General features: G+C 42.2%; 1 protein-coding gene across 2 annotated transcripts in view; it reads right to left on the bottom strand.

Annotated features, from left to right (window-relative positions):
* The window catches only part of LOC149865668 (V-type proton ATPase subunit S1-like), a 100,502-nt gene that overhangs the window by 58,589 nt on the left and 20,418 nt on the right, over window positions 1-21,495 (bottom strand). For both annotated transcript variants that reach the window (XM_090042179.1, XM_090042178.1), the window contains exons 4-6: window positions 18,864-19,060; window positions 15,170-15,210; window positions 9,804-9,889 (exon numbers count right to left, since the gene is read on the bottom strand). In XM_090042179.1, coding sequence (XP_089898305.1) covers window positions 9,804-9,889; window positions 15,170-15,210; window positions 18,864-19,060 — 324 coding nt within the window. The remainder of the gene's footprint in view (window positions 1-9,803; window positions 9,890-15,169; window positions 15,211-18,863; window positions 19,061-21,495) is intronic.

The raw sequence follows: 21,495 nt of genomic DNA, 5'->3' as shown, positions 1-21,495 counted from the left end.
GAAGAACTTTTGAAAGTATAAAACAATGAACTGCTAAAGCACTTAACAATGTTAGTTTCTGTGCTCAGCAGGAGCAAAGCAGCATCTAAGGTTAAAGGTTAAAAGACAGACTCACAGTTATTTACCTTGTCCTGAACTAGAACATGGAATGAATCATACTGCTAACAAACCATTCTTATTCCCCCTTCCATTCTGCTTCCAAAATAAGTAGGTTGATTTCCCCAACCCTGCTTCCCCCAGAGTAATGGGCAACTAGCTTCAACCAGCTTGAAGCAGTTATTCTGTATTTTAAATGACTCTGCATATAGTATGTGAAAAAATCTGGCTGAGTTAGCTTGGAAATAATTAAGTACACTGTCTACATCCACAGGTCAAAGTTTATTTTTTTAATTGTAAAGGAATTTTCCAAGCAGGGAGGGGGGGGATGTGGAGAGGGGGGCAAGGGCGCAAGGGGGAAAAGGAAGGATTATGGGAATTTCCAGCTGTTTCTTCCTCTTTACAGCTGGCAGCAATAAAGCTTCAATATGGCACAGCTTACTCCATACCCTCCCGCACAACATTAAAAAAATGCTAGACAGTAAAGAAGTGAGTGAATCTCCACTACATGCCTGTATGCACTTCACTTCATCCACTTCCAACTTTAAGAAATGGCATGATCCTAACCCTTATGGCCTTTCATCTGTACCAAAACCCCTGTTACTGGCCATGTCAGGGATGATTAGATTACATAGCAGAAAGCATAGCCAAGTGTAATTACGTTGGAGTCCTGAAGCTAAACAGCACTTGGGAGAAAGAATCAGCTGTGGTGCTAGTCAGAAGAAGAGGCCGTAGCTGTAGAGGAAATACAATCAGTGAAAAAGGGCAAAGTACAAATAAAGAATTTGCCACCTTAGACACTGGCCACAGATGGTGTAATCTTCCCAACCGTTCTCAGGTGAGAGGCGTATCCTGATTAGCCTCATTAAGCAACTCTTGCAAGAACCAGCTACAACCAGGTGCTGAGTTGAGCAGAAGCTTACGTAATGGAGGTTGGATCTAGACCTCATGTTCTGAATGAGGGTCCCTTCACTCAGGGTCCATGGCTCTGAATCATTTCTGACCCAACACCTAGGCCTGGGAGTAAAATAAATTTAGAAAATCCCTGATGGAAGAATAGAGCTTTTAAAAGCTCCACCAAAGCTGAAAGTGAACAAATAAAGAATGACTAAAGATTTCAACAGCACTTTTGTATTTACAAACAAGGGATGCCAGCAGTAAGGATACTAGCTTGAAAATAGCCTTATTTCTAACAATGGAAGGTCCTAAAGCACTTGATATATTTCAGAGCATTTTCAGTTTACTTGGGAAGGGGAGGCTAACTATAAAACTATGCCACAGAAATTTGAATAGCCCTGTATTTCTTGTATAAAAGAAACGTGTGAGTGATAGAAGTCTAAAACCCAGAAGTCTTTGTGACTGATTTTAGGGTAAGCCTACACTGCAGTCACTGCAGCTCATATAGATATACCCTGAAGTAGCTAGTGTACACAATGCTAAAAGCATAGTTGCAGTAACATAAAGAGTCACAAGGTAGCATGATTCATAAGGCAGCCAATTAGGTATTTACCCAAATCCAAGATGACTTTGAATTTAAGAAACTGCCTAAATAATTAGATTCAATTAATGGAAAATTATATATTTGTATAATTTTTCATGTGTAAAATCTAATTATTAGAGGACAGGGACATGGAGCACACAGTGACTCTGGTACCAGCAATGGTAGCAGCTCCGGTCCCAGCCTCAGGCAGGTAGTAGCTCTGGCCTTGGTTCCAGGCTGGGGCCAGAGCTGGCGCTGCAACAACTCCCCTGCCTTTAAGCAGTTTCCCCTGTTCCCCACACCTCATGCAACAGTCTCCACTGTGTCCACCACCATAAAACCCCTCCCCTATGCTTCCCCTGGTCCATATACTGCATGGACTCCCCTGCACTCTCTTTAACACCCTGTTTCCCCCACAAACTAGGGGAGATGCTGGCTGGGGCCAGAGCTGCAGAAACCACCTGCCCTGGGCCAGTATTTGAATCCAAGAGAAGGGTCACTCCCCTACTGAATGGAGAAAAAACCTCATCTGTGGTTCAAGTAAATACAGTGCTTAGCTTCTGGGGCAGGTTTTCTAGATCATGCTAAATATGTGAATTTAGATATACTTTAAGACTAAAGAGTCATTCTGAGGGGCTAGTTGACTTCCTGATAAATGCAAGCTATGATTGGGACCTGGAATAAAAACCTCAGAGAAATACTACCAGAAGATCTAGAGCAAACTCTTGACAAAGCTATTAGAGTTTGCCAAGCTATTAGAGTTTGCCAAGTTTGTTCAGACTGAGCCTAAGGGAAGGTGGAGAATGGTCTCCACTGAACATGTAAGAGAACTAAAAATACTACAAGAAAAGAAACCTGAGGCAGATAGGCATGCAAAGCTCTAAGTCAAGTCCAAAAAATACAACATGGAACTGTATGTATATGGAAAAATGTACAAGCCAAAACAATGCTTAGCATCTGAGAAAAGATTCAAGACCTATAATAGATTACATCACTTGAAAGAATATACAAAAGCACCAACAGTGTGTGCAAAGCATGAATAAAAACATGACAATAATAACAATAGCTCAGAAAAATTATTTTTAAGAGTAATAGACAAGGTTGTGACCAAAAATGAATAGATTGTCAGCCTAGACACAAATGGAACATTTAATAATTTTAAATTGGACACAGGTGGACAAGCTAATGTTATGCCAGAAACACTAATATTAGCACTGAAAGAAAAGCCACAAGGAGTAGCAGTAGGACTAAATTTAATACAATTCAGCGTTTTCAGTGGCTAGCTACTCACCACGCTAATGGAATGCATGAACTAAACAGACAGGTAAATAAGAAATCAGATAAATAAAATGTATAACAATACCAGAGAAATGATACTCATTATTGGTTTAAAAATGTTTCAAGCCTTGGCCTCATTAAGAAGGTGTACTCATTGGAGGGGCCGAGGGGGCAAAACAACTGAGGAAGAGTTTTAACATAATCTTCCAGGAACTGGGAAATTTCCAATACAGCACAGAAAAGGTGAAATAACTCAGCCATTCCAGGAACTATGTACCTAGAAAAGGAGAAGCTAAATGAGGACCTGCATAATATTATAGCTGTGATAATAATACGATGATAAAAGTTGCAAAGTGGGTCCACATTTGCCTTTTGCAGATAAAAAAGATGAAATCCTTCACTGGTGTATAGAGCCAAAATAATTTTATACATGAAAGAGAACATGTTTACTAGCTACAAGGAAAGAAATTTTTGGAGAAAGATGGCTGATTTTATTTTTTTTCTATGCTGGATATCACAGGGATTCTACTATGTTCCCTTAGAAAGACAGGGCACATTCAACAGCATCTTCTTGGGGAGATGTTGCTTCCTCAAATTGGCATGAAGTGTTTGCATCCAAATCATTTCACTGAAATTTGCAACAAAGTTCAAATGCTGTAGATCAGGATCATGGACAGCCTGTATTTTCTCTCCCCTTAGAAAGGGGAGAAGCAATACAGCATCACATAGGGCAGGGAGCAGAAAGGAGAGCAGCAGATCAAATAGGGGAATGGGATCTGAGTGGCACTCAGGGAGGGTGTGGGCCTAATTTATGGCACATCTGTTGAAAAAGTTGGCCCCACTGCTGTAGAGAAAATTCAGACCTACAGGGATGATGAAAAACAGTAGAAGACCATGAGCATAAGCTCCAACAGCTATGGAAATTGCCAGAGCTCCTTGGCTGAACTGAAACAAATAAAGAAGCAAATTCTACATGACAAATATACCACACCCAGAAAGAAGGTTAAAAACAGTAAGGTATAGAGATAGATCACAGCAGTAGAAGCCATCACTAACTTGCCTGCCTAAACTGACAAGGAAGAACACAGTTTCCTGGAACAGTGAACTCTGTAGAGAAGTTTATGCCTAATTATCTCATCAAAATAGCATACTGACAGGACCACTGGGTAAAGATGGTCAATGGGATGCATTAAGAAGCTCAAGGAATTAAAGAGGTCCCTTTGTTGAGATACAGTGACTGTAACTAAAGATATCTGCAGAAAGACACTGTCCTCTTTCAGTTGCCTGGTCATAGATGGAGACCAATGGCTTATGCATCATTAACAGTAGGGCTCAAATATGACACATGGCAGTCCTAGAGCTATTGGTGTTACAACCCTATATGTTGTAAGTTTGGTGAAAGGGACCAAAACATTTAAAATCTATCCAAGAACATCCTAAGATGGACAGGATCAATATGGACTGCTGTAACAGCTAAGGCATGGAAGACAATACAGCCAAACCCAGTATAAAAGATGCAGAAAGTATGGTGGAATGGTGTAATTAAGTTGCCAAATGGCCCATTGGCAATGATGCATGCTTAAGCACGTCTAGTGTATAACAATGGTGGAAAAGAACTACACTTTGGATTTGTGCTTAATCCTATGTGATCCCTGCTATTGGCCAGTCTGATCCCCTGGCTGATCACATAAATAAATTATAGAATCATAGAAAATTAAGACTGGAAGGGATGTCAAGAGTCATCCAGTCCAGCCCCCTTCTCAAAGCAAGACCGTCTCCAACTATATTAGTGCTTCCCTGCCCAGCTCCTATGACTGGGCATGGGCAGCGCAGAGTTGCACATGCTGTAGCAAAGATTTCCAGGGTTGACGGGCAACTCTGAAGCCCCTTTGACAGTTGGCACCCAGGGCTGATGCCCTGCTCTAGTTCCACTACTAGGCTCTACCACAGCATATTTCAAATAAACATGCAGCTATTCAGTAAGTATAGCCTTAGTGTCACATTCTATGATGAGATGATTGGCTCAGTAGTTTCAGGAAGAGCAGTGGATGAGATATACCTTGACTTTAGCCAGGCTTTTCATAGTCACCCACAACATTCTTGCAAGCAAGTTAAGGAAGTATGGGTTGCACAAATGATCTGCACAATGGACAGAAAACTGGTTGGATCATCAGGCTCAGAGAGCAGTAAGTCAATGGCTCAATGTCTAGTTGGCAGCTGGTATGGGTGGATGGAGTGTACCCTTAGCAAGTTTGCAGATGACACCAAACCATGGTGAATAGTACATATGCTAGTTGGTGGGGCTAGGATTCAGAGAGACCTTGACATATTGGAGGATTAGACCAGAAGAAGTCTCATGAGGTTTAATGAGGACAAGTGCAAAGTCCTGCACTTAAGACAGAATCATCTCACGCACTGGTACAGGCTGGGTCCACTAGTTAAGCAGTATCTCTGCAGAAAAAGACCTGGGTGTTACAGTGGACAATAAGCTGAACATGAGCCAGCAGTGTGCCCTAGTTGCCAAGAAGGCTAACAGCACACTGGGCTGCATTAGTGGGAGCATTGCCAGCAGATCAAGGGAAGTGATTATTCCCTTCTATTTGGCATTGGGGAGGCCACATCTGGAATACTGGGTCCAGTTTCCCATCCCTCCCACTGCAAAAAGAATGTAGATGAATTGGAGAGTCCAGCGAAGGGCAACAAAAATGGTTAGGGGGCTGGGGCACTTAACTTCTGAGGAGAGGCTGAGGGAACTGGGCATTTTTAGTTTCAAGAAGAATACAGAGGGGATTTAATAACAGCGTTCAACTACCTGAAGGGGGGTTCCAAAGAGGATGGAGCTAAACTGTTCTCAGCAGTGGCTGATGACAGAACAAGGAGCAATGGTTTCAAGTTGCAGCAAGGGAGGTTTAGGTTAGATATTAAGAAGAACTTTGTCACTAGGAGGGTAGTAAAGCACTGGAACAGGCTACCCAAAGAGGTGGTGGAATCTCCATCCTTAGAGGTTTTTAAGACCAAGCTAGACAAAAACTTGGCTGGGATGATATAGTTGGGGATGGTCTTGCTTTAAGCAGGGGTTGGACTAGATGACCTCCAGAGACCCCTTCCAACCCTAATTTTCTATTATTCTATGATATCCTATATAATAGACACCTTACGATTTTTTGCTTGAATTACATCGCTTTTAGGGATGCAGCCAATCTTAATTTCAAGGTATTTTTAGCCTTACACAGAATATCACTGTATATTGCTCCCAGGCAGGTTTTCCAGACTTGAACCATTGTTGTAGTTCTTTTTTGAAACCCTCTCCAATTTTTCAAGTTTCTGGGGGTTTTTTGGTTTGTACACACCAGAACAAGTCAGAGAATTCCACTAATGGTGTCCCCAGTACCTGAAACAGAGGAAATACAATCTCCTTGTTCTGAATTGATGTTACACCTTTCGTCTTCCAAGGATCAAATTAGATACAGCTGAGATGTAACAGGGCAGCCCTGTACTTGGGCAGTGACAGTGCATGGGGCAGTACCAGTAGCTGTTTCAAAAACTATTTTTATGCCTCCTACCTAAGTTGGAGTCTGAGGCTGTTGCCCCAACCCCCTCCACTCTCTCATCCCCTTAGTTATGCTACTGAGGCACAGCACCACATTGGGAGTTCACATATGGTTGGCTATCCACTATGACATGTAGCATAATTTTCAAAGTCACTAGTCTTTTTTACCCTGCAAACTTAATAGATTAGGCAGCAGTGTCCTCAAATCACACTCTTGTTTCATGTGGACTGCATGCTAGATCAGAAGCAGTGTTTCTGCATCCACGTTGTATCACATATAGGCTAATTGGAACCATCACTTAAGTGTGCTAATTAACCTGCCTTGAGTGCTCAGCTGATGCAATTATATTGTAGTCAGTTTAGGAAGTAGCCCATGGGGAGCAGCATGTGATGTTTGAGAATGCTGTTATCATGCCCCACTATTTCCACATGCCCCCATGCTGTTACTATGACTTACTTTCTTTGTTCCTAGATGTTTGATGGCCTTCCATTTGCCTTTAATAAAAGTTATCATGCTGCTTGCTTGCAATCAGTTGGCCAAGTGAAACAGGTCACCCTACATAACTGACCCATCCTCATCATTACTCCAGCACTTCACCAGGTATCTGAAAATATGACCAGAAGGCAGACCAATGTCCAGTTCCATAGGTGGTTCTAGGGTTGTTGGTTGTAACCATGTTGGTCTAAGGACACAGGCAGGCAAGTTTCTTTGGGTGGATGTGACATCTTTTATTAAATCAACTAAATAGTTGTAAAATATGTTCTTTGGAAGCTTTCAAGCACAAACAGCCTTCTTCAAGCATAGGGAGACTCTGCAGAGTCCCAGGTGATACTATGCTACAGTGGAGAGTCTCCATATTTTAATAAAAGATACCACATCTACCTAAAGAAGCTTGCCTGCCATAGGCAGTTCTAGAACTTTTAAAAGGGGGGGTGCACTGTCAAACTATTAAACAACACATTTTTCACCAGTTGAAAAGAAATTAGAAGCTTTCCTAATGTGGCAGGGCCTAGGGCTATATTATTCAGTTTAAGATTAAAGCAAAAAACAAATATAACTTTATCAGAATGTGTATTAGCTATATATAAAAAAACAAATGAGGCAAAAAATTAAATACAAGATGTTATTTCTTTAGTTTTATTATCATTAGAATTAAATGTTTAATTTTTTTCAGATTTATAAAACAAACTCCAGTCTTCTTGAGCAGATGTTTTATTGAAAGTTATTTCCATACCTGAATTAATGGTTTTAGTTAGAGTTAAAACAGTCTGCAGGGCTGTGACATAGGAGTTACATTACCAGGAGTAGCTAGCAAACAGCAGAATTTCAGAAGAAAGCATAGCTTAATTTTGCATACTGGCTTCTAACTCTACCCAGGAGAGCACACAATTCACCAGCAGACTCTGGTGCCCAGAGCATGCAGGCTGCAGATCACAGCTCTGCCCTGGCTCTGGACCACACTGTCGCTGCTGCAAGATCCCAGCCCAGCCCCAGAGCAGGTCCCTGTCTTGTTGTGTGCCCTGCCAGCACTCCTGGGGCCAGTCTTCACAGAAATCCCTGCCCCTGCTACCACAGCCCAGCACAGCACAGCTGCTGCTGGGGTCTTCATGGAAACCAGGCCCAGCCACATGGGCAAGAGCTTCTGGGAAATGGAGTCCACTGCCAGGCCCATGGGCCAGACTTTACCCATCCCTGCCTTAGACTAACATGGGTACAAACAACCATGGAAGGTATCAAATTTAGCTTAATTAGTGGAACATCAAAACTACTAAAAAGGAGAGAGAGTCATTAACACCTGTGCAATGAATCATTTAGGAGGATTCAGGTCTGAGCAATGACAGCAACTGACTTCTTTAGTGCTGCCTGAATAGAAATGCTGCTGCCACTGTCAGGCAGTGGGTTTTAAACTTTAGATGGACCAGGAAAGAAAGATGGATGCAACTGCAGCACTGCACCCTGCCAGATCTGCTCCTGTCTACATCTATCTTGATTATTGCTCCTTCTTCATAGAGTACAACCAGGGGTGTAACTACAATTGCTGAATTTTGTCCACAAGATATTAGATCAGTGGCTCCCAACCTTTTGGCCCCACAGGGCAAATGAGTGGCATGGGGCCAGCACTATGAATCCCTGAGCCACCCCTGCCCGGACCTACAGGCTGGGGTAAGATTCTGGAGTCCTGTGCTGCTCATGCTTGGCCCCATATGCCAACATCAGGCTCTGGGGCCTTGTGTTGCCCCTGCCCAGCCCCATGTGCCAGCAATGGGCTCAGGGGCCCTGCACTGCCCCTGTATAATAGATTTCATAGACGTTACAGCTGGAAGGGACCTTGAAGATCATCAAGTCCAGCCCCCTGGCCCAGGGGCAGGAAGTCAGCTAAGGTCAAAGTCAGCAAGATAAGCATCCAAACGTTTCTTGAATGAGCCCAGAGTAGGTGCATGCACCACTTCAGGAGCCCTGTGTGCTGGGATTAGGCTTTGGGGCCCCACATGCCAGGATCAGGCCCCATCAAACATACAGGCTGGATGACTTGGTGCCAGGTGCCATGAACAGCATGTGCCCCTGGTGGCTGGGGGGGCATGGCTGCGTGAGCAGCAGTGGGAACATGGCAGTTGTGGCAGGAGCCTGGCAGCAGTGAGTAGGGAGCTTTCTTAGACATCATTGGCACTGTCGGTGGTGGGGTGGTGAGCGCTGACCACGGGTTGGTGACCACAAGCACGTACTGCTGGCAGCAGGGGCAGCAGCAAGGGGTGATCATGGAACCACCCACAGATGCTGCCAGGACCACCTGCAGGCACCACAGACAGTGTCGGGTCGGCAGTGTCTTCTTGCAGGGGGTGCACTGCCACACGCAGGGGGTGCACCCACGTGCATGCCCTGTGCGCCACCCCTGCCAGGGGCTGTATCTGACCCATATGCCGGGGACTGAGCACCCCTGTGGTAGATTGACAACAATGACATATTTTACACTGTACAATTAACAAGCCTCAGCTAATTAACAACTTCCAGCTAAGATTTGAACCAGTGACCTGTAAATGAGTAGCTTGATAATCCATCCAGTGCTTTATGCAGGATCTTTGCATACTAAATAAATGAATATATAAAGAGTTAATGAAGAAAAAAACCTGTAACAACCTTGAACTCTTGAAGAAAATTATGAGTTATAATGAACACTGAAAAAATGGCAACTTTACATAATCAACTAAAAACTTCAAGGCTTTAATGGTTATATGGTACAGCTCTTGCATATGAAAATGTATGCAGTTCTTTCCTGTGTAGTCACATATAGCCCAGACAGCTTACCTCTATGCTCCCAAGTCATTTACAACATCCATTAATAAATATTTAGTTGTTACATACCAGAAATTTGACAGTTCTAGACCCTGAAGATTACTCACCCTTGAAGATCTCATTGCAGTATAAATTACTGAAAAATGAATTCCTCGCTCTTGCAGACTCTTAGTCAATCTTCCAATTACTTTGTCTATAAATAGAAACTTACATAGCTTACCAAACTCTAAGCTGATAAAACTAAAAACCTATCATAACTGCAACACAAGTAATGAAGTATATGGGTGTTTAAATCAATTTTTAGGAAAACTATAATTCGTATGACAGTTTAGAAAACTAGAGTAATGCTCAAGAAACGTAAAATCTATATTAAATAAGATGAATGCAAGGCAGTTCAGATAAAGGAGGGATTCAGAAGTCTAAATGAAATTTAGATGATCTGGAAGAGGATATTTTAGGAAAGTAAAAGGAGGAGGAAAGACAGAGCATGAGCAGATGAGAACAGGATGCTAAATACCATCTAATAAAAATAAAGCTGAAGAAATTATGTTGTGCGTAACCTAAGATGCTCAGAGTATTTGATCATTGGAAAGTTACCCGCAAAATTTTTTTGAAGGATTGGTAAATCTTAGATTTGGTAATAATACAGTAATACAGTGGCTTTGCAAATAGATCTGACTGGTCTGAAGTCTATGGAAATGTTAGTATAGACTTAAATAGGGGCAGAAATAAACCCTTAATTAGAACAGCTGTTGAGTCAAGTCACAAAAATAGTAAAAAAAAACCTCTACACATGGAGGAATTACTACAAGCACATTATTTTTGTACTAATTTTAAGTAAGGCCCAAAATACTTTTTACGGGCAAATCTTTATTTTTGAAATCATACATAGTCTGCATATACACTTTACTATGGAGTTCGTTAATTAGCGCCGCAGTAAAGCATCACAGTCAACACATGTACCTGTGTTAGAGGGCAGTTATTAACTCAACCATAGGATACTAAGATTCAGGACAAGTAATTTGTGTAATTTATGCCACCTCAATGCACATGTAAATGGTAATGTAGCTGGCTGAGGCATGAATGTGCTAGAGTACAGGGCAGGGGTAGCCAATTATTTCAGGCGGAGGGCCACTTACCCCGTTTTGGCAGGCTGTCGAGGGCCGCATGGCTAGCCCTGCCCCTTGACAGGTGCCGCACCCCTTGGTCACCATCTTGGAACCAATGTCCCAATGTCTTGGGACCGATGTCCCAGGACCAGCTCCGGTGAGGCCCAGAGTGGGGCACAGGCTGGCAGGGGTCTGGGGGGCCAGGCTGGGCTGCACCAGAAGGGGAGGGGGGAGCTGGCTCAGCTCCATAGAGCCCCTGCCTGCTGGGACCCTGTACCCCTGCTGCCCTGCTCTGGGTCCTGCTGGTGCTGGCCCTGGGACACCGGTGTGGGCCCCATGCACCTGCTCACTCCCAGTGCCCCCCAGCCCCATGGTACAGGCGGTGACCCCCTGCTCACCGGCAGGGAAGAAGCTGGTGTGGAGCGCAGGGAAAAGCAGCCGCTCCCCTGCCCTGTAGCCAGTGCTCCCTGCTGCAGTCACTTGCAGCCCATGCGGGGCTGTCCTGAGCAGGCACAGGAAGCTCCACCTGGGCTGCGAGCAGCTGCAGCATGGAGCACTGGCCATGGGGTGGGCCAAGGGCTGCTTTTCCCTGAGCTCAGCACCAGCTTGTAACCCGTCCCCGTTGCCAGCCTGGGCCTCGCACCAGCTCCGGGCTTGCTGGTCGGGGCTGTGCCACAGCAGGAGCAGCAGATGCAGCCCCTCCACTTGCCATGCCGGGCAGTGTTTGCCACTGCTGCCTCTGGGCTGCCCAGTGCATGAACTCTGGGTAGGCAGCAGCAGCAAACACTGCCCAGTGTGGTGAGTGGGGGAGCTGCAGCTGCTGTCACCATGCGCAGCCCTGACGGGTGAGCCCAGAGCTGGTGCAGGGCCCAGGCTGGCAGTGAGGGCAGGTTATGAGCTGGTGCTGAGCATGGGTAAAAGCGAACCCTCACCTGTGTCTGCTTAGGACAGTCCCGTGCGAGCTGCAAGCAGCTGCAGCAGGGAGCACCGAGCATGGGGCAGGCAAGGGGCTGCTTTTCTCTGGGCCCCTTCCCTCCTCAGGGTCCTCCCCCACCCCTTACCTGAGGTTCTGGTACGGGGGCAGCCACATGGTCCCAGGGGAGTGAGAGCCTGCTGGGCTTCTCCTGGGTCCTACTGCCCCTGGTTTGTTACTTTTGACAGGAACCAAGGCCAGATCAATACTAATTTTCTAAATTTTTTAGGGGCCCCACAGGCCAGATAGAATGGCCTCGCAGGCCGTATTTTGCCCACCCCTGGTATAGGGGATGCCTGCTGCTTAGCTCCATATTGTAGCATGCTTGTGCCCTAGCCAGACCCTCTGCTGCCCAACGCTGCTACCCAGAGCCTGGGGCTGACCCTCTAAGCCTGCTTCCAGCCCTGGACTGCTCTGCTCTGGCTCTAACTGCAGTATATGCTGTGCCTAGGAGCTGCTGACTCCAACAAAAACGGCACTGGAGTTTATTGCTCTGTGCTAGCTGCATATGTAGATGCACCCACTCATAACAAAAACTTATAGCTTATAAAAGTCAGATTTTAGCTGATAATGCTGGGAAATAATTTAGATAAAGCACACAGTGGAACTCCAGATGTTAGTTTTTTCATTGTGGCTGATGAAGGAGTTAGGTGAACTAACCTTTTGTATCCTGTGATGCATTTATTTTGGAGTAATTTACTCAAGATTAGAGTAATTTACTCTAAACTAAAAGAAATGCTTAGGTAGCTTGGTGAAACACCCATTTTTCAGCAGGATCTTGCCAACCGAAGACAATTGCAGTTTTAATCAAGAATGGTAGTCATATAAAGTAGTATTTTAATGCTCATTTGAACAAAGCTATCTACTGTAACATCTATACACAGTCTTGCTCCAGGAAAATAAATGATATTTATTTATATGTTTGGTTGAGGAATTCTAAAAATTATATCAAGCAGCTTATTTGTATGTTTTAGGCACAAGAAAAAATTCTATTTTAAAAAGAAACAACAGAAACTAGCATTTTCAGCTGTTATAATACTAGGTAAATGCATGTGTTTCTCCCCTCATTAAGATAAAAATGCCTGTGATAACAACACAGTATTTAGCATTTCAATGCAATAAGGAAATAAAGGTAACTATAGTTACCAGGAATAGGAGTGACTTTTGCCTTTTAGAAAGGTGGAGAGGTGACCTATTTGTTCAGAGAAACTGTCATGTCAACATACATATGGACAGTACAATTGATAAAGACTTAAATCACCTGTTTCCAAAACTCATTTCAAACCAGTTTATCTATTTCTTATAAAACTATTTATTTGCCTTAGACTGCAGCTTCTTCAAGGTATGTGTTTGTACAGCACTGACTACAGTTATACTCTTAGTTGCTACCTTATATCCCCCATCCTACACACTTCTGGAAAAACCAGAATCTGAAGCCACTCCCAAGTAAAAGTTAATTAATTTCTCTGCGTTTCTCAGTAGGAGTTAGCAAAATGGAAACCCCTCCAGTCCTGACTATCATCTGCTCTTTCTCAAATAAAAGGGAGGGAGTGAATGTTGAAAGGAGACTGTGGAAGAAACAGAGGAAGGGTAACTTCTGGAAGAAAACAGTGACTTAGAGAGATGAAAGAAGAATGCTGAAGGAGGAGAAGGGTGGAATCAGATCAAAGAAATAGAGACACAGTAAAAATTAGGATTAACTATTCTGTACAGTATATTCCCTATCTATATACAGAGACAGGAAGAGATCAGAAGTGAATGGCATGTCACACAGACTTACAAATCTGAATACTTGGAACTTTGGAGAGATTTTGCATTTGAACATGAACCCTATTCGCAGAGCTGGTCTTATTACTGTTCTGAATATTTCCCTGACCCAACTCTGAACCATGTCCAAGGAGAAAATTTCTAAATTTTAAGGGCACCTATACATGTACACTGAGGTGCTCCAACATTCTGTAATTACAGTGCATTGGAGCAGACTCAGTTAAGAGTCTGCTGGGGAGTGGCAATTACTGTGCTCCTGCAGACTCCAGTGTTACATGTATCAGAGTCGTTCAACAAGCTTTAGCTAAAGCGTGCCTGCTGCCATTTTTCAGTGCAGGGACATTGTTACACGTGACGCTCTGGGTGCTTTAGTTAGAGCGGCTCTTAGAGCCACTCTAATTAAAGCACCCGCTCCCTGCCTCCCAGAGCACATTATAAACATCCTGCTTTTAATCTAGATTTGAAGTTTATTGCTTAACAGCAGTATTTGCCATGAATGTAAAGGAGATATTCTTCTGGCTTTCTGTTGTGTTGTAATATAAAACCCTGTATGAGGGTAGAGGGGGAGTGGTAAAGAATTCATTGCAACAAAACACACAGTTTTTTGAGTGTATGGCTATGCCAATGGATAGCCACACACTCAATGTAATATTTAGATAGCCTGATTTTATTGTTGATAGTCAGGAACAACACATTATATTTATTGGTTAATAACATTCTTATCTTGTGACAAGGATGTCACAAATGGTGTTTTTTACTAAATGGTAGCCATCAGAAGTCTGTAAGTAGCAAATACAAATAATTAATGACCTGGCAAACAATCATGACCTTGAGAGGTCTCCTGATAGTGGTAAGATTTGGCAAATGGACAATGCTGTGGTACCAGTAACACATAGATTTGCTGGAGCACAGAACACAAGATTTGGACAGCTATAATGGTGGCCCCTCATTTAAAAAAAATTGAAGAAACAGAATAATAGGATTCCCCTATGATTTTGTATCATCAGCGCTACAGACTTACAGTAGGATTATTCTAAGAATCAACCATTCAGTAACTAAGTTAAAATTCAGTGTCCCTGAGTTGCTGGGATTTATTCAGCAATGCTCTGAGTATCTGCTTTGGCATAAGCATAGTTGGCAAAAGACCCAAAGCAATGTAACAAATTTTGGATCCAGCGCATATTTTCGTATTTGTACAGCTGAAAACATAACTGAGATGAGGGCACGGGGCAGTTTTCATTAGCCAGCTGGGCAAAGGACACAGAAACTGTTCACATCTTTCTTGACATAAAATAGGGTCATAAAATGAAGGTAATAAGTATTACAAAAGCCTTCTCACTGAAGCAGGCATAGAATATAGCCACATTTGGAGCCTGAATCTAGAGTCCAAGGAAGTCTACGGGGATCCTTTTACTAAATACCAACAGTTTGCGGGCAAGATTATTAGTGCTAAAATATGTGAGGATTGACCACATAAAAATACTGTGGATGCAGGTATGTAAAGATGAACTTAAAGTATTAGCAACAGTATCATACTCTATGACATCTCTAGAAGATACAGAATGTTTTAAGATGACAGAAACAAATCATGAAATGTTGGCTATAATCAAGTCATGTTGCTTACCATTTGCTGCAAAAATCTTTGCCATAGAAACGTCATTTAATCTAGTCAAAGAAAAGAAAGATGATTTAAAATATTTTAGAGACCAGAACATAGTTTTTATTTCCATGAGTTCTTTCATAACAAATTGGAGCAAAGACCATACATTTCTTCTCCTGCTATCTGTCCCTTAGAATTAGTTCTTCTTCAAAGCCTAGGATAAATATTATTTACTGTATTCATGAAAAAAAATATATATATATATATATTTATCTACCAAGGTATGGAGTTCCTGAAATGAAAGGCCAATCCTTCCCTCCTGGCCCTTTTCCCAAGCCATTATGTCAACTAGTATTAGCTTGTAAGCTCCTTGGGACATGCATTAGGATTTCATCTATACTGTAACATGCTCTACAGCATTGCATTTACTTCAGATCCAGTTACCTCTTTGGAAAAGGAAGAGTCAAGCTGGTAATGGGAAGAGCTCACCACCCAAGTAATGATCTGTATCATTACTAAGGGAATGGTGGTGAGCTGGGCAGAGGGATTTGCTGCATGTGTGCAAAAGTGCATCCAACTGTACTTGGAAATGAATGGAAATGATTATTAGAAACACATCAAATGATGGTAAAATTGATAATACTATGAATTATCAACCAGGGTAGTTAAGATCAAAATCCCCAAATCAATAATTTATCTGACTCTCTTGAACTTAAATACTATTTGCTGACAGTGTCCAACAGAACCACCTGTGAAGTTCAAAGCTTTTTGGTTTGTTTCTGTTCCAGATAAGATCCATATACTATTTAGTATTCTGTGACCAAGAGCAACTTGTACTGGACATTCCAGAAAGGTGTAAAAGTTCCATACAATTACATAACAACATACCTGTAAAGGAATCGTTTAGCAGACAGTGGTTGTTTTAGGCACTGAAATGTGCAATTATTTCTCTTTTACCTTCCCCAGCTTGGTTATAAAGTGACCTAGCACACATTCATTTAACAGCCTGCTAGGATCTGATCCTGATCGCAATAATGGTGCTTCCTACCTTGCCACACATGCGGGCAGGGGATATAATTTGGGGATTGGGGAATCAGATTGTAATAATGCCGTTACTATCTGCAAATACAGAGGGAGCCCCCTGTATTGACAAGTTGACAGCAGGTGCCCCCATGTGGAGCTAACAGTCAACTGACCATTGCCTCTGCTTGACAGTTCCAGGTCTCTTTTGAGATCTCATTTGAGCGTTCCAGAGACTAGGGCTGACAATGAGCTAATTGTTAAAACCCCAGGCCAGACAACATGGGCCAAAAGAAATCTCATACGGTTCAACAAGGTCAAGTGCAAAGTCCTGCACTTAGGACAGAACAATCCCATGCACCAATACAGGCTGGGTAGCAGCTCTGCAGGACCTGGGTGTTACAGACAATAAGCTGAACATGAGCCAGCAATGTGCTTTTGTTGCTAAGAAGGTTAACAGCATACTGGGCTGTATTGGTAGGTGTGTTGCCAGGAGGTCAAGGGAAGTGATCATTCCCTCTGTACAGCACTGGTGAGGCCACATCTGGAGTGCTGTATTCAGTTTTGGGCTCCCACTACAGCTAAGGTGTGGACAAAGTGGAGAGAGGGCAACAGAAATGATGAGGGGGTTGGGGAACGTGACTTATGAGGAAAGAATGAGGGAACTGGGCTTATTTAGTCTAGAAAAGAGGAGACTGAGTGGGGACTTAATAGCAGCCTTCAACTACCTGAAGGGGGTTCCAAAGAGGATGGAGCTAAACTGTTCTCAGCGGTGGCAAATAACAGAACAAAGAGCAAATCTCAAGTTGCAGCAAGGGAAGTTTAGGTTAGATATTAGGAAGAATTTTATCATTTGGAGGGTAGTAAAACACTGGAACGGGTTACCCAGAGAGGTGGTGGAAGCTCCATGCTTGGAGGTTTTCAAACATGGCTACACAAAGCTTTGGCTGGGATGATCTAGTTGGGGATGATCCTGTTTTGAGCAGGGCGTTGGACTACATGACCTCCTGAGGTCCCTTCCAACCCTACTTTTCTATTATTCTATGAACATTGCCCAGAGTGTCCGGATGGGGGGAAGCAGAGGCTCCCAGCAAAGGAACTTAAAACACTGTACTGGGCAGGTCTGGCTGGGGTGCCTGGCATAAAGGCAGCAAGATGGCTGCCACCCCTGCCCTGCTGACAGGCTGCCTGTCATGTGGTCCCAACCCCCTCCAACAACTGGCAGTGAGGGGCAAGGCTATACGATGGGCAGCCCTCACAGCCAATCAGCAGCAAGGGGTGCAGCCACCAGGGCCCAGCAGGCAATCAGAGGTGCAGGGAAGTGCCATGTTCTGCCTGCAAAATGGCTTTCAGGCCCTGTGTTCTGCCCACAAAATCAGGGGGCAGACTCCTCAAATACAGTAGGTCTCTACCCATTATGAAGCTGGCACCAGGCTGCATGGTAAAAACCATGCCACATGCTCCATTTAAGACACAGTGGAAACCAGCTGCAAAATTATTCCATACATTTTGTGGAATAATTTTGTGGCTTGTTTTCCATTTTCTCATACTATCAATTACCTGAACTTAGGGCCAATTTACTATTTTAGAAGTGGTTAACAGGCTAATTTAGGGGTGGGCAATTATTTTGTCTGGAGGGCCACTTAATGAACTTTGGTGAGCAGTCAAGGGCCACAATAGTAGCCTTCCCCCTTGACAGGTGCGCCACCCGTTTATCACTGTGTTGGAACCACAAGTCCTGCTTCCTAGCCCCTGGTCCTTTCCTTTGCCCCCAGAACTACTCCTTCTTGGTTGCCATCTTGGAACCAGAAGTCCCCCCAAAATCATATACTAAAAGTCAAACATCTACTATAATGTATTTTAATTTTATTTAAAAAAATTTTTAAAAATATTTTTGATTTTCATGTGGTTTGCATAGCGTATATAGAGGTAATTGCATAATAGCTCAAAATAAGGTTTTACACTTGTATGTTGCATGCAGGGGAGTATGTGGGGCATGTGTGTGTGTATGGGGGGTTGTGAGGAGGTATGGCTGTGTGTGGGGGGTGTAGGGTATGTTGGGGGCTGTGGGTGTGTGTACATGTTGGGGGCTGTGGGGGGTTTGTGGGGTCAGAGGTAGGGTGTGCACAGCCCCTGCCACTGACAGCAGCAGCAGGCCCTCAGGGTGCTCATGGCCTATGCAGGTGCTGGTGCCCAGTGGCGCACAGCTCCAGCCAGTTTCAGGAGCTACACATGGTGGTAAGGAGCAGAGCCAGGCCAGCCCGCCTCTATCATGCGGGACTCACGTGCAGGTTCTGGGACTTGTGCACGACCAGAGTACCACTCCCTGCGTTCCAATGGAGTCCAGGAGCTGCAAATGGGTACAAGGTGTGGGTAAGGCAGCCAGCGTCATTGTGCAGTGCTTCCCCCAGTGGCATGCAACTAAGGTACCCCTTGTTCTAGTGTAACAAGGCAGATAAAATGGGAATGTCTAACTGACCTTCTCTACACCATTCAAATATTATACTTAGTAAACATAACTAAAGGTATGAAATAATGCAGAATGTATATTGACAAGTAACAATAACTTTCCTAATCCTGTACATTATTGGTTCACTGACTTTTCTACATAATTAATCCATATGGCATTTTTAAGAAGCCTTAAGAATCCTGTGAACAGACACATCAGTTCCAACCTTTACCACAAAAAGCCCCATACCTGTTGCCTGGTTGTAGCTTTATCAAAAATAGGTTGGACTTTGATGTATCCACTTCCATCTCTGATGCATCATTGAGGTTATCTATATTTGTTAACTTCCAATCCACAACTCCCAGAAGATAGTCCAAAAGATATCTAGCAGCCTCAGAGTCAACAGCAGATAAAATTAAAGATGATGATGAAAATTTAAGAATTTCCTGTAATACATATATGGAGCATTTAGCTATCTGCTTTATAATTAAGACATGGGTCAATTATGTTTTATAGTTTTACAATATTCAAAGAACTCTATAAAACTCTGAACATGGATCCAACTATATATAGTTTAACAAATATGGTAAAAGAAAGTACTGGGAGAGAAGGAGGGTTTAAAATTACCAAAAGCTATAAACTTTTTTTTGCAAAATTATATATTGCAAGAACATTTGGTTGGTTTAAACAAGTTTATAAAGTCCCTGAAATGACTGTAAATTTGGAATTTTGACTATTAACAAAATATTAGACAGTTTAATATAATAATTTTGCATTTTTCAACCAGCCCTAAGTATTTACATTTGTGCAAATAAGTTTGTTTTTGTAACTGAAATTGTTATTATGTTTTATTTAGAATATACCACATTTCAAACTTGTATAAGCCTGATTCTGGAAAATACTGGACTGATGCAGCATCTGGGTTATGACTCTTTCAATACTCAAAAAACAGCGCAGAGCTTTGCACAATTCTACAACTGTGCCTCAATCCTGGTGGGACAACTCAAGAACCAAGTCTCCATGGTTTATATACCTGTCCAATATATAAAAGCCACCAGACAATCATTAGACAGCTATGTAATGCCCTTAAAACTAAAGCAGATAAATAAATGATAGCACAAGCTACGGGAGTGCAATACGTAGCAAAGTCACATCACTAGTATCAATTTTCATTATTTATTTATATATTAAATACCCTTTCTTGATAAGACCCTATCATGATTGATTTTGTCTTGACAATGACTGATTTATAACAACATTTTTTTGGACAAATTTGGCCTTAAGGTTTAAAACATCTCTATAAACAGATTGCTAATTTCTTTTGACTTCATTATTTCATTTCCCATTCATTCACTTTCATTTACTATAAAATTAATAGAAACTATGAAGATATTTTCTGGTTTCCTAAACAAAACTTGAATTGTAAAACTCAGACTGAGTCCATTAAAATGGTCAAATATAATATTATTTTATTCTAGGGTGGGCAATATTGTCAATTGACTGGTTGATTGACAGCATATTTTTGACTGATCAAAGATTATAGTAATTTTACAAAAAAACCTAAATGTTGTGTAGTTTTCTTGACAGAAAGATGGTTTTTTTAATTGTTTTTGGACACATTTCTTTATGGAAAATGTATGCTTTTTCTGTGTATTATTTAGACCTATTGTTATTTTTTAAACAATGTTTTTTTACCAATATTAGACTGGTCAACTATCAAATTTTATTTGACTGATTAAATACCCAGCCCTGCTTTATTACATGAGCCAACTCTTTTACTCAGGTCTCTGATCCAAATGCTCATGAACAGTAAGTAAAAAAAAAATCTTAAAATATTCAAGCATTCATGCTTAACATTTTTTGCAATTACTTTTAACAAATGCAATGCTCAGATAAAATGTTTAAGAAAAGCAAGTGTGAATAGTCTAAATAAAGTTGTTCAAAAATTTAAATGAATATTTGTGTATTTTCCCCCACTAGTTTACTGCATTTTATTTTTTCTTTAGCATTTCTAAATATATAACTAATTGACACTACTTAGCATTCTGATGTTCCGCTTGTTAAAGACTCTCTCTTAGCTGATGCTAGTGTTATGGCATTGCTACAACTTCTCCCTTCTTGTTATTTTTCTCCCCTTTCTGTTTTCTGTCTGCCTACCACTTTTCTGACATTTTACTTCATATTGCCAATTGCTTGGATCATTTTTTACATCTTATGTTTTCCTCCCAGTGCTGATTTCAAAAAGAGCAAACTCCAGGCTCAGCAGACAGTCATTTTCACATTTTACTGATTGTTAATAGAAGTACAGTGGCAGCATGGGTTAGCTCTCTTGCTAAAACTCTGGAGGTATGAATTCAATCTCACTATAGACTTAGGGCAATGGCTGTTCCAGTTGACTCAAGCCTACTTGGCCATTTGGACCAGGGAGTCAAAAGTTGCTGGCCATGGTGCTAATCACATCCTTCCCTTGTGGGTTTTTGGCCACAGAATCTGGTGTGCCTTAACAGTGCCCACCCCAGCTGCCACTATGCATGAGAGAACCTTTGACCTTCACTTGCTGGAAATAAGAAATACTTTATTTTTATTATTATTGTAATACCTAGACTGGCAGAAAAAGCAACTCCAGGAAAATGAACTTAAAAAAACCTGCATTTGTTGCACAAGGAAGGAAATGGGAGGTGAGGAGGAATGTACTCCTGTCTTGCTAGCTTTGCTTAAACTTAGAAATAGATCACATTTTGCATTTTATACACCTGAGGCAATATTTAAGGCTGACAGTTTTGTTATTTTAACCTCCTACCCTCTATTACACAATTTTTACAGCAGTAGGTACTAAACAAGTGAACAGTGTGGCCATTACATGCAATAAAATAATCTAGGT

This window comes from Crocodylus siamensis, chromosome 4, assembly GCF_052110815.1.
Source record: "Crocodylus siamensis isolate JL-2025a chromosome 4, ASM5211081v1, whole genome shotgun sequence".
NCBI classification, from domain to species: domain Eukaryota; kingdom Metazoa; phylum Chordata; order Crocodylia; family Crocodylidae; genus Crocodylus; species Crocodylus siamensis.
Note: the sequence above shows the minus strand (reverse complement) of the source record. Positions and strands in the feature narration are given on the sequence as shown.